Raw genomic sequence first — 12,554 nt, 5'->3', positions numbered from 1 at the left:
CACAGAACGCCACACCATTAACTTACTAGCACTAACCATTCAGCTTTGATCTGTCGAAAATGGGTTATCAGATAAAAAGCATCGAATATTCTGTTTATGAACTTCCTTATGAACATAAACATTAGCCTTGTCACTGTGAAGGACTTTTCATTTAATAGAAGCATCACACTGTAATTGTTCGCGACAACCATTCATAATGCACAGCTCTTCATGGATGTATCCTATTAAAATCTTGTGCAATGGCATGCGAACTTCTCTCCCTAGACGTCACTTTGATCTTGATGCATTACCGATGCGCTAAACAAATTTTAAGTCATTTTTGTAACACCTCGAAAAGGAGCAAATTGGTACAAGAATTCAGTCATAACTTTTTACTGGTTTTAAAGATACATCAAAAAAACCTTCACCACTGCATTTCCCGTAAAATTCTAGCCTGATTTGATATATTATATCACCCCCTTCCCATTTAAAATTCTAAAGTTGAATTCAAGATACCGGACATCAAGATGGCCGACGACCGTGCGGGTGGCGTCAGTGTGGTTCCCCCTTGGCCTGGCAACGATTGGTCATCACCATTTCCATGTTGCACGCTGCAGTGGCCGTGTACCGAGGGTGTTAAGTGACTTTTTGAGCCACCCTGTACAATAAAATTACATTACCGGATACGCGACACTTTGAAATTAACGACTGACCAAGTGATAATTATGGAGATCGATCAGTTAAAAAAATGTGTGTTGTGTACTTGAAGTTAGTCTCATGAGTATTATGTGAACATCTACTACTGAAATCAAGTGGTGTGTATAAATTTCGCAATGAAGACTGTGAGCACATTGTTGAAGTGACGTGGGCCGATACTGATTGTGTGTTAGCGGAACTGCATGTCGTTCCCGCAGAACTGAATAATAACCTCATACGGCAGGTGTTAGTGCAATATGGAAACATTGTAAACTTCGTTGACGAAGTGTATTCGGATGAGCACGTCTACAAAGTCAGAATTGGTGGGAAATTAGTGAAATTGTCTCAGAATAAACCAATTACGTCCTACGTAACTATAGATGGAAAACTTTATGTGGTAACCAATGCTGGAAAGGAGAAAACTTGTTTTCTGTGTGACTCCTTCTCACTTTGCTAATCAGTGTGACCGACGTCGTCCAACAGCTCCCTGTCGATGATCCAACTTTGCCGTTCAATCTCACGACGTTGATGTTGCCCCCACAAGCAAAATAGTTGTCCCAGTAGTGATCCCCAGCCTCCATTTGTTACCCCTCCGCCCCACCAACATAACCTGATTCAGTTAATATGAACTCATGAAATGATGAGCAACAACACCATGTCAGAACCACGAAATAATATGGAGAATAAACAAGGCGAAAAGGAGGAAAATGCAGAAGGCAAAAAAGGAACATCTCAGGGGGGTTTCCAGCTCTGGATGCAACTTCCAAACCCTTGTTAACCTCAAAAGGAATTCCAATAACAGGAATGAACCAGCAGACGCTTGGAAACATAAGAGAAAGAACAACATTAGAGGAAACCAAGAATGCTCTCAACCGGCAAAGAACCTGGAGACCAAAGATGTGCCTTCCCCTCACCAGTTAGGATCACTCATCCTCAGTGTGTGACTTCTGTTGACCGAGAGTTACAATATGACCTTCAACAGATCACTGCTATTAGTTATAACCTTAGTGGCAAAAGTGTGTCAAGAATGTACTTATGAGGTAAGTGATACATGGTTGTATTTGAGTGACGTTATTGTATTCTTTTCGGCAAACGCATACCACGTTATCGAATTCCATACCTAATACAGCGATTTTCAAAGTGAACATACAACATGTTAACGGGGGTAATCCTTCTGTTTCCCTTTGCCTTGTAATCAAGGGGTCCCGGGTTCGATACCCGGTGGAGGCACAAGTGGTTCGGATCCCACTTTAAACTGTAGGTCCAGTCACGATTAGCCTTACTGTGCATAAAGTGGACTTAAAACACCAACTCAAACCAAACCTTCTGTTTCCCCCTTGTTCTAAATATCGCAATGAACACAACTCTTCAAGTAGTTGATGTATTGGTTTGGTGTTTTAAGTCCACTTTATGCACATTAAGGCTAATTGCTACTGGACCTACAGTTTAAAGTGGGATCCGAACCACTATGTCCCTCCACTGGAAATCGAACACGGGACCCCTTGATTACAAGGCGACGACGCTACCACTCCGCCATCGGGGAGTAGTGACCGTAAACATACATAAGTTTAGTTCCATGACGAAACAACGGGCTTTAGGGGATTTTCTAGTGCAATCCAACTTCTGCAGGAAATTGGTGTGACTCAGAATTACCAGCCCAATATGAGTCATATATAAACCATACATGTCAATTAAAAGAAACGGCCTTGATTGTGAAAGAAGGACTGCCGATTTCGCAAGTAACTCAGGATCCATCTAACCGTGTTATAGGTGCAAAATTATCAAATGTTTGATTATTCAACATATGTGCTCCTTCTGAAAATACACAACGTCAATTGCGAAATGAGTTTTTTGGTAGCATCCGAATTAGAAAGGGGTAAAGAGCATGTTATATGTGGAGGTGTTAGCTGTGTTTTATATCCACAAGATCAACGACCTGGCTTCTCCACGTGTAATACTTTACAAAAATTAGTTAACGGCTTTAATTTTGTCGATGTTTGGATCACTAAGCATAATCGAAAAATAGGATATACATATTTCTGAGACAACTGTGCATCACGTTTAGATCGATTATGCGTCACTCCCAATAAAGTCAAAATGTGACATCAATACCTAAGTGTTTTTCTGACCAATTAGCTGTTATCATAGGGATAAATTCGGATATTCCTCAGGTTTCGAAAGGCTATGGATACTGGTAACTCAATACCTTAATTCTCTTAGATCCAAATTTTAATCATGCCTTTCACGAACAATGGAAAAAATTGTTCTTGTTTGTAATTGTATTTATCTTAAAATGTTATTTAAGGTAAATTTATAAATCTAAAGAAAAAAGGGATTCAGTTGATATAAAGACTTCTAACAAACAATTCGTAATCTTACAAAATATGAAATACCATTGTTTGGTTCGAGAATTATTAAGACTTTCAACTCGTAGCTATTCTCTTAAAATGTTTTGTAGTTTTCAGTAAATCTTCTATTTCTTATTTCTCAAAAATAGATTTACTAATTTGTTATGGAATATTACACTATATGAAACATTACTGAGAAAACCGGACGTTAATAGGGGACACCTTTTCCAAGATGTATCAAATAAGAAATATCCCATATGGCGGCCGTGAGACCACAGATATCAGTTGGCTACCCGATGGAAAATATCTTTAATTATATAACAATTAATCCTACGAAGTTTCTTGCCTTTATAAAAAAAACTCGATGATTCGAGGCTTAGCCGCCGGCCTGTAATAAAGACGAATTTTTTTGGTACTATCCTCCAATTTGCGACACATTTAAACTTATATTGTTTTAAAGCTTATGAATTGCGCTACAACTTTTATTCAAAACAATTTCCTATCTTTTAATCTATTCGAAAGTTACAAGGCAAAAACTTCTAAAAGTGCTAGAAAAATTACATACATTTTAAATTATGGTAAAACCACTGATACAATAGGAAAAATTTAACATAATATTTTTCGTAGTCCATCTAATGAGGATCAAGACAAAAAAATAATTGTTTACGACCATTGGTTACTGAGATATAGACCATTAACTGGAAAGACGCCATTTTGGACGCCATCTTGAATTTCTCAAATTGCTCAAGGTTGACAGAGTGACACCAATCGGATCTGAAATGTACATAACATAAGCTATCAAAAACAGACAAAACATTTTAATCATACCTCAAATCAAGCTTTGCTATTTGGCACACGGACGACTGGTCTGCCAGTCCAAGCCAAAATATAGCCACCGATGTCTCACTCTTGTTGAACCTTCACTGTGGAATTCATCTCCTTCGCAAGCTGTGAAATCTTATTTCCTCCGCACTGTCTGCGAAATCAAAAGGCGACACGATCCAGTCGAGATTCTTGGTGGAAAGTACATATATATTATATATTTATTTTGCCCACTTCCTAATAATATTCATTTTCGTTTATCCCTAGAATATCTCACGGCATCCCTAGGCCGATCTCACGGTACCATAAGATCCCGGTTGGGAATTACTGCTATATTTAGTCAAAATCTGAATCAAGTCCACTTAATGCTGAAAAGGCTATTCGTAACTGGATCTGGGGTGTCCTTTTTGGAAGGTACCCAAATACCAAATAATTTTCCATATTTCATGTGGACTTACAGCCCTATGATCCTCGGTGGGATTTTTGTTGTGTTCTGTCCATGTGTGTGTATGATTATCCCTTGATCATTTTCAGCTTATCACCATTCACCCTCATCTTTGCGATAAGCCAAAAGTAGCAGAAAAGCGAAGTAGAAAAAAATCACTCAAATGATTCGGGATTGAGCCTCCAGTTGGGAGTGCAATCCGAGCAATGTGCTTCCACCGTATCGAACACAACGCCTTTGGTTTCAAGGCCACTGCAAGGAATATTCCAGTAATAATTTTCTTCCTTTAATCATGTCAGCAGTTATTGTAAGCTTCAGTCGAAATACATGAAATAATATTGTTTTTCCAAATTCTTAAACAATGGCTGACTGGAGACGAAGTTGATGTGAATACTAATTACAACCATCTTAGCATCACCTCCAGCTACACGCATACAAAATAATAGTCTGGAACTGTGAAGGTCGCAGGTTTGATACGTAACTGCATCGCACATTTAACTATTTTCAGGTCGCACGAGAAAATTATTTTATGCTTTGATTATCCAGAAAACTATTTGTGACACATCACGTTGTACTATCGATTGCTTCTAACCTTGTAATGCATTGATTTTTGCTTACGTGACACTATGACGCAGCACACGCACTATCAAACCAACGCCGCATTGCGACAATACAGGTAGGTCTAATATTTTCTCCGCATTTATTTTCCAGAAAGCATATAGAGTTGGTGTTTTAAGTCCACTTTATGCACATTAAGGCTAATCGGGACTGGACCTACAGTTTAAAGTGGAATCCGAACCATTATGTGCTTCCACCGGGTATCGAACCCGGGACCCCTTGATTACAAGGCGACGACGCTACCACTGCGACATCGGGAGGCCCTAGAAAGCATATAGAGACCTAACCAATATTAGGAAGACAACTTTCTATAAGTTTGTTAGCAGAAAGTGTAATCAAATTCGACCTTGAGGTTGGTTTCCTCAAGATATTTACTTTGTCCTCTCACGGAAACAGAGGCGTAGCCAGAATTTTTTCTTGCTGTCCCAACTTTGGCTTATGCAAAGTACCTTGCGGAAAATTTTAAGATGACAGGACCCAAATAACAACGCTTAATTGAATTGGTGTTTTAAGTCCACTTTATGCACAGTAAGGTTAATCGTGACTGGACCTACAGTTTAAAGTGGGATCCGAACCACTATGGGCCTCCACCGGGTATCGAACCCTTGATTACAAGGCGACGACGCTACCACTGCGCCATCGTGGAGGCCTAGCAACGCTTAATATAACTGTCAGTTTGTATATTACTTGTTACTATTTTACTCGTAGAATACGGCTATTCCACAATGGTAACGAACACATGAAACTTACATAACAGAAAATTCACGATTTTACCGGCCATCTTCGGCGAATATTTGCAAAGTTCGATAAAATTCGTGAGAAGGGCTAAAAATGCCAAATGTGCATTATTTCGCGACTTGCAATGACTTAACGTTAATGCGACTTTAAAATAATAAGTACCCATGTGTAAGGCATATTGTGGTCATTCTAGTTTTATTTAATCGGTAGCATAAACAAGCAAGAACCAATTAACAACAGTTATCTTACTTTCGAATTGCATGTTCCAAAATTAATTTTTTAAATGGCTACTTTCATTTCTTTAAAAATTACATTGTAGAGCTGCGTTTTTTGCAGAATTTCTAAGGGGCCCGTGCCCAATAAGCCCATGTCTCTCTACGCCGATGCAAGGAAAGACATTTCACTGATTCATCCCCTTAACTTCAGATTTTCCTTTTTAACTTTTAAGTACTTACATTGATATTTACGAAAATCAATTTGTGGTACTATCTATGGTCCACTGGCGTACGCAGGATTTCTTTTCGTAGGGACAGGAATCTAAAGATGGGCATTACATAGCTGTGCTCTAGGTGAGGGATACACAATAAAGTAATTACTATTTTTAGTTTTAGAAGCTATTCAAAGACAAGAATGGTAATTCGGTCTTTTTAAGGAAGTTTGGATTCATCACTTTGGTTTTTCCAGAGTGATTTACTTCTTTCATTTAAAATTTTTGATTTTCTCAAAATTTCTGGAGGGGCTGCAGCTCAATAGCTCCCCCCTCTGCGTACGGCAGTGCATGTTCTATGCTCTTGTGCTGATAATGTCTCTGCCAACTACAGATACCTTGCAAACAGCAGAAGCTGTGCAATGAAATGTACCCTCAGTGTGACTTGACATACTTTTAATAGGGAGGTCGTAGTGGGCAGGAAGAAAAGGGTCGCATGACTCGTTTCTTTGATCGCTTATCCGCCATATTGAATTCAAAATGGCGGAATTCTAGTTTTCAAGTAGTTTATTTCTCCTATTTCTCAACGGATTTCAATTATTTTATTTGTTTGAATGCTCTAAGCAAGACCGTCAATTGTTATTTGACAGTTAGTGTAGCCAATTTATTCTTTGTGAGAGAAATTCGCCTGTTATGCGATATGTTCTGGATTTTTAAAATCAGATAAACCATATTTGCTCCCATTTTACGTCGCGGGTTCTCGTTTCTGTTGCAGGGTGCCTCAAAAGTAACCGGTTCCGATTCGGGATCTCGGCCATTTCGGTGGTACAGATGACGAAACTTTCTGCTTTCAGTTCGTTATTTCAGATGTTTGTACTCCAAATAGGAGCGGCAGAACAGAATAAAGCGTGAGTCAGGAAAAAAAACATTGGTGTAAAGCAGTGGTTCCCAAAGTATGCGCCGCGATATGTTCTAATATTTTCACTGAAATGACACTTATTCCAAAGTATGTGCTTATTTAGTACTTTTTATGTGTAGAGGGTTTCTGAATTTGAAATATGTGTCCATTTTTTAACTTAAGGAAAACAACCTAACCACACTAACAGAGCGTTGCAAGTGTTAGATAGGCCTACATTCTGACTTGGGCGCCGAGGAAATATCTTGAAACACTAAGGGCGCGGTGAAACGAAAAAGTTTTGGATAATAATAATAATCTTTATCTAATTGTAAGGCAAGTAATATCCTTTTCTATACCAATTCATATCGGATCAGTCATGGAGTGTACAAAACCCAAATCAACTTAAGTTAGATTCCTGTAGATAAAGATTATTCCCACACTTGTCCTCTCAAATATCACTTGTCTGACCTCCCTGTCAGACATCAATGTCATCACACACCATTGTCCTTATCGTTCTCCACTTCGCTTCTCTCTCACAATCTGCAGTCCTTTCTCTGTCTCGTATTCTCTTCAACTGATCTCACTCCCTGTCAATTCCAACACTCTAAGCCTCCTCGTCTCCCAAGTCAATAACCTAAAGTTTGCCTAATTGCTTATTCCGCATTCCTTTCTCTGCTTCCTGCTATGCTAAGACTTTATACTTCTTACCCATAAAACCCTGGGTACGTTACGATGTGCACATTGCGTGAGGCTTCTCTTTTCCGTAATTTCCGAAGCAAAACATTAAACAAATTGAATTTTAAGTACGATGAGAAAACTTTCTAAAAAATACATAGTGGGTAAATGAAATGAATACATCAATACCTTGTGTTGAATTCAGTCTGCTGTATGGGCTTTAGAAGCAGAGTTAGTACCTTAATATGATGTCATATCTTGTAAAATTAAAATTAAATTACGTGGCACAACGGACTTTTGAGGGTCAAGCGACTTTTCATTAGGTGACCGGGGTCCTTGCTTTTAAGCAGCTGAGGAATTATCCCCGTGGTGCTGGGTCAGCAACGACATTTTGTAATTCCCACCGGCGATGGAATCCGGCACCGCTCGCACGAAGGGTGAGAACTCTCTTATATGCAGTGCCATTAAATATTCCGTTTTGTACACACACATAAGATTATTTGCAAAACATTTTATATAAATACTTATGAAATTTGTTATCCAATGTAATCATTCTTCAAGTGCACAATTAGACAAAAATAGACAGGAGATTTCCCGATGGAATAATGACTAACACAATCGCCAATTATTTATTTATTTATTTATTTGTCCCTAACAGAGCATACATAGCTCCAATTACTATTACCTAGTAAACCATTTATCATTTTATAAAGTACTACATGCTATTATGAGAGACTACAGAGCTCGATTCTGGTATAGACAATACACACACACACGAGATACTTAACAAAGGGTTTATTAAGGTTATAATCACTTAATACCTCAAATTGGCTAAAATTGAAAAGCAACATAGCAAGCACCAAAACGGTAAAATAAAGCGCTGGCTATTAAAATCAGAATTCTTCTCTTTTGGTAAAACAAACTAGAAATCAAAGGGTGGTGGAGGAACATAGTGTTAGGACTACACTGAACACATTTACACTTCAAACAAATTTGCAAACTCCCTTATGAAAACAATGAATTAATTTTGGTCAGTGGAAAGTGTAGACAAAGAATGTGGACAGAAAATTTCAGATATCGAGTCTTCAACGAACGGAATGAGGATAGTTAACATCTAACTAATGCAAACGACTCTCTCTTTCATTGCAATAAAATCTCACGAATGTTGCTATCTTTGGAAAAAAAGCAGTGATCATGTCGAGCGTGTGGTAAGGAAGGCAATTTTACTAAACAATATGATATTCGACATAACAACGTTCTATGTGAACAGGAATTATAGAGACTTAATAAAAGAGGGTGCCTCGACCATGGAAAATCGGGTCCAAACAAAAAAATTACCACGACAAGAAGACTAAACGAGTTCAAAAGACGACAAACAAATAAAAGCAAGATAAGGCGAAAAAACTGTGCTGAGGATCGCCTACTTAGCCAAATATTCCCGCTGCAACTCCAGAGATCAGTATTGAAAAGATAAAAAACAGACATGTATACCAAAGGAAAAACAGACATGTATACCAACAGAAAAGACATACATGTATTCCAACGGGAAAAACAGACATGTATACCAACGAAAAGACAGACATGTATACCAACGGAAAACAGACATGTATACCAACGGAAAAACAGACATGTATACCAACGGAAAGACAGACAAATATACCAACGAGGAAATTCACACCTAGAAGGAGAAGAGTACAGTAGAGGAGAATAAATGCATAGCGACCAGCGGAAGGGCACATTGAACTCAAATGAACACACTTCCGCCCCAAGGAAACGGACAACTCAACACACAAGGAGAACAATGGACCGTCGAACGAGGGACTGTGAATTTGAGAGTGACCTGAATGCAGAAGAAGATAGTGACGAAAGTACGGCCTGGTTGTATAAGTGGACAAAAAACACGACACATCGGTGGAAGAAAGGGACGAAAAACACCTCATAAAGTAGCAAGAACACGTTGAGATGTGTTAATTTACATCTCTGCGCTGGGAGGATCGAGGCAACGTCGACGTCTACAATACTTCAAAGGCAACAGTTCCCGTTGTGGTAGTACCACAGACAAAAATCAGGGGAAAAGCCACACAGGTCGGTAGCTCAGTTGGACTGTCGACCTCCGTGGCAGAGATGTGAAAGCTACGACGTCACGGGGCCGAGTTCGAATCCCAGTACAAATATTAATGTTGGTGTTAGTCTGTACTGAATGAGAAATAGAATTGCGATTGATTGATATGAGTTTGATGTGTGGGGAAGGCTGCCGCTTAGGGTCTTCTTTCTTAACATAAACATTTGGTAGAACAATGGCACGGTATGCCAGAGACCCGAGTTTGAATAATGGTTGAGCCTGCATTTTTTGTTGAAAATTCTACACAGTGTGTATCATGATTGTTCCAAATCTTCATATAGTCAGGGATGATGTTGATGAACTATGTAGTGTTTTTTCAATCATACATTAAGTGTATTGCCTCTCGTTTTCTTTCAGACATGGCGAATTCCAAGTCGATGGATTGGCAATTACAGAAAACATGTTGGGATGAACGTATACCACACATACATAACAAACAATTATTTACAGATTGCAAATTTAGAGTACCAATGGATGATCAAACTAAAGTAAGTTGGTACTATTTATTTAGTTATTTATAATTCATACAGTACTGCAGGAGTCATTTTAAACAACAACAAAACTAAATAATAATGCAACAGTTTGTTCTAGTTAAGAAAAAACAACACAGTACCAAAAACCACTACTCCGCAAATTGTAAAGGCCCTGTCCAGTCCCGATTAGCCTTTCTGTGCATAAAGTGGACTTAAAACACAAACTCAAACTCCAAATTGTAAATTCATAATTGTTAACAGTTCTCTACAACCTCGACACAGAACTAGAGCAAGAGTTGAAAATGTCTATTCGGTTTGAAATCTTAGTAAACTGCTTTGGTTGTCAAGTGAAGAACATTGGTTGCGGGAAAGTGAGAGACGCGATATTGTTGGTAGAAAGTTTCCCTTACGTGTTCTAATTTAATCTAATCTGCGTCCTTTCACTCTCAGCGAAAGTCCATGTTGTAGCATGTTTTCTGTGGTTGTGTGTTCATTATACCTAGGTATGTAATTGGCCAATTCTTGCTTTACATAAATTAAAAATATGACGAACTTTATTAACTGAGGACTAAAATGGTTAACGATGTAAGTGCCACAATAATTCAAACACCGTTTTCCACGTTAAACTGTGAAAAGTGCCATGCTTTATAATGTGGTAAACGTGAAAAGTGGCTGGTAGCCCTCTAAGTAGTTCAAAGGGCGTGGAAAGAGGTCACTCGTGTGAACGTTCTTACGGGCTGATGTGCGGAACGATGCGATTTCCCAACGCTTTCGCTTTTGGCACTTACAACGTTTACCACTTTTAATCCTCAAATGTGGTTGTCAAATTAGTTAAAACTATATATATCCGACCTCAATCCAAACAAATCGCTCCCCGCCGGAACTCAGTCCTCTGTCCGCCCCTAATTCTTACTAAACGTATTTTACACTGATACGGAAGCTGATCCTAATGCTGGCAAGGGAAGTTGGGAGCGGGGAAGCGACCAATCCAGCACGATAAGAAACGCAGCAGCCAGTAGAACAAGGTTCACGTAGTACTTCTTCCTGCCGTGTCGTAACTCTCGGTGCCACCGCAATTGTCTGGTTGGTCTGCTGCGTAATCCCCGCTCCCCACTACCCTTACCAGAACTAGGACCGGTTGCCGTAAGAGTAGAAAGGACCTATAATATAATATCATGCAACACACAGAATATGTTCTGATTTACTCTTCATGTTTTTAATTGTAAACAAATATTTACTCGTGTAAATGATCCAGACTTCTATGTTTTTCACAGATTTTTGAGGCTCACAAAGTGATTCTCGCAATGTCAAGCCCTGTTTTTGAAGTCATGTTCTTCGGATCTTTGCCTGAAGAAAAGGAAATAACAGTCACTGACATCAGTCCAGCTGCTTTTGAAATGATGCTCAAGTAAGTACTACAGCAACATGATGAAAAGGTACTACTGATACAATACCTTCTGTACCGCGGTGTAGTGGGTACGGTGTCTGATTGCCACGCGGGAGATCCGTGTTCGATTTCCGGGGTGGGTGACCTAGGCCTTGTTCCTTCAAAAGCGTCACCGAGGCTCAAATAAATGGGTACCTGGGGGCAACCCTTGGGAGTAAACGCGGCCGGAGCATGGTGCTGATCACATCACCTCCAAAATGACCGATATCGAGAATGTGAGGGCCCCCATCCCCACATCCCCTAAATGTGCTTTCATGACATGGTGCTGTATGCACGGGAAACTTTAACCTTTACCTTACCATTGAACCATGCCAAACGGTCAACAACATAACTCCAGACTGAAAAATCTGTATTAATTCAAGGAGAACACGTTAGCTTAATATATATTAAAAGATATTAAACCGTAAAACCTAAATTACATTTTCCTTGTACATTTGGAACAAGTCGAAACATTTCAGGAGACGATGGAAACCGGATGTGAAGTACACCAGGAAGCAAATGTTCCGCACCCGCATTACTAGCCATCTACAGTAGGCACACAGGGAATGTGAAAGCATGGCCCATATTTTCGACCTTGCGCTTACTGTAGATGATGTGATCAGCACCATGCTGCCCCAAGGTACATATTTCCTAGAGGCTTAGCAAGCCCCAGATATGCTTTAAGACGGGACATTCCTACTTGAAATCTCCCATCTTGGAATTCGAGCTCCCGTCCTCCGTGTGACAGTCCAGCTAACCGACCTGACCACTGGGGCTTCCTGACAATGCTCAAGAGAGGCATTTTCTACCAATTTGCACTCCAATCATGGACAAATATAAAGGATACGAGTTTGCTTTCAGGAATTAGGTGCAAGGGTGAATTTAGC

General features: G+C 39.4%; 1 protein-coding gene across 1 annotated transcript in view; it reads left to right on the top strand.

Moving 5' to 3' along the window:
• The first annotated feature begins 4,953 nt into the window (after positions 1 to 4,953).
• Positions 4,954 to 12,554, top strand: part of LOC145980113 (BTB/POZ domain-containing protein 6-like) — a 38,529-nt gene continuing 30,928 nt past the window's right edge. Inside the window, exons 1-3 of the mRNA XM_083113116.1 lie at positions 4,954 to 4,966; positions 10,126 to 10,256; positions 11,516 to 11,649. Coding sequence (XP_082969242.1) covers positions 10,128 to 10,256; positions 11,516 to 11,649 — 263 coding nt within the window. The 5' untranslated portion in view covers positions 4,954 to 4,966; positions 10,126 to 10,127. The remainder of the gene's footprint in view (positions 4,967 to 10,125; positions 10,257 to 11,515; positions 11,650 to 12,554) is intronic.

This window comes from Lepisma saccharinum, chromosome 27, assembly GCF_977018435.1.
Source record: "Lepisma saccharinum chromosome 27, izLepSacc3.1, whole genome shotgun sequence".
Taxonomy (NCBI): Eukaryota; Metazoa; Arthropoda; class Insecta; order Zygentoma; family Lepismatidae; genus Lepisma; species Lepisma saccharinum.
Note: the sequence above shows the minus strand (reverse complement) of the source record. Positions and strands in the feature narration are given on the sequence as shown.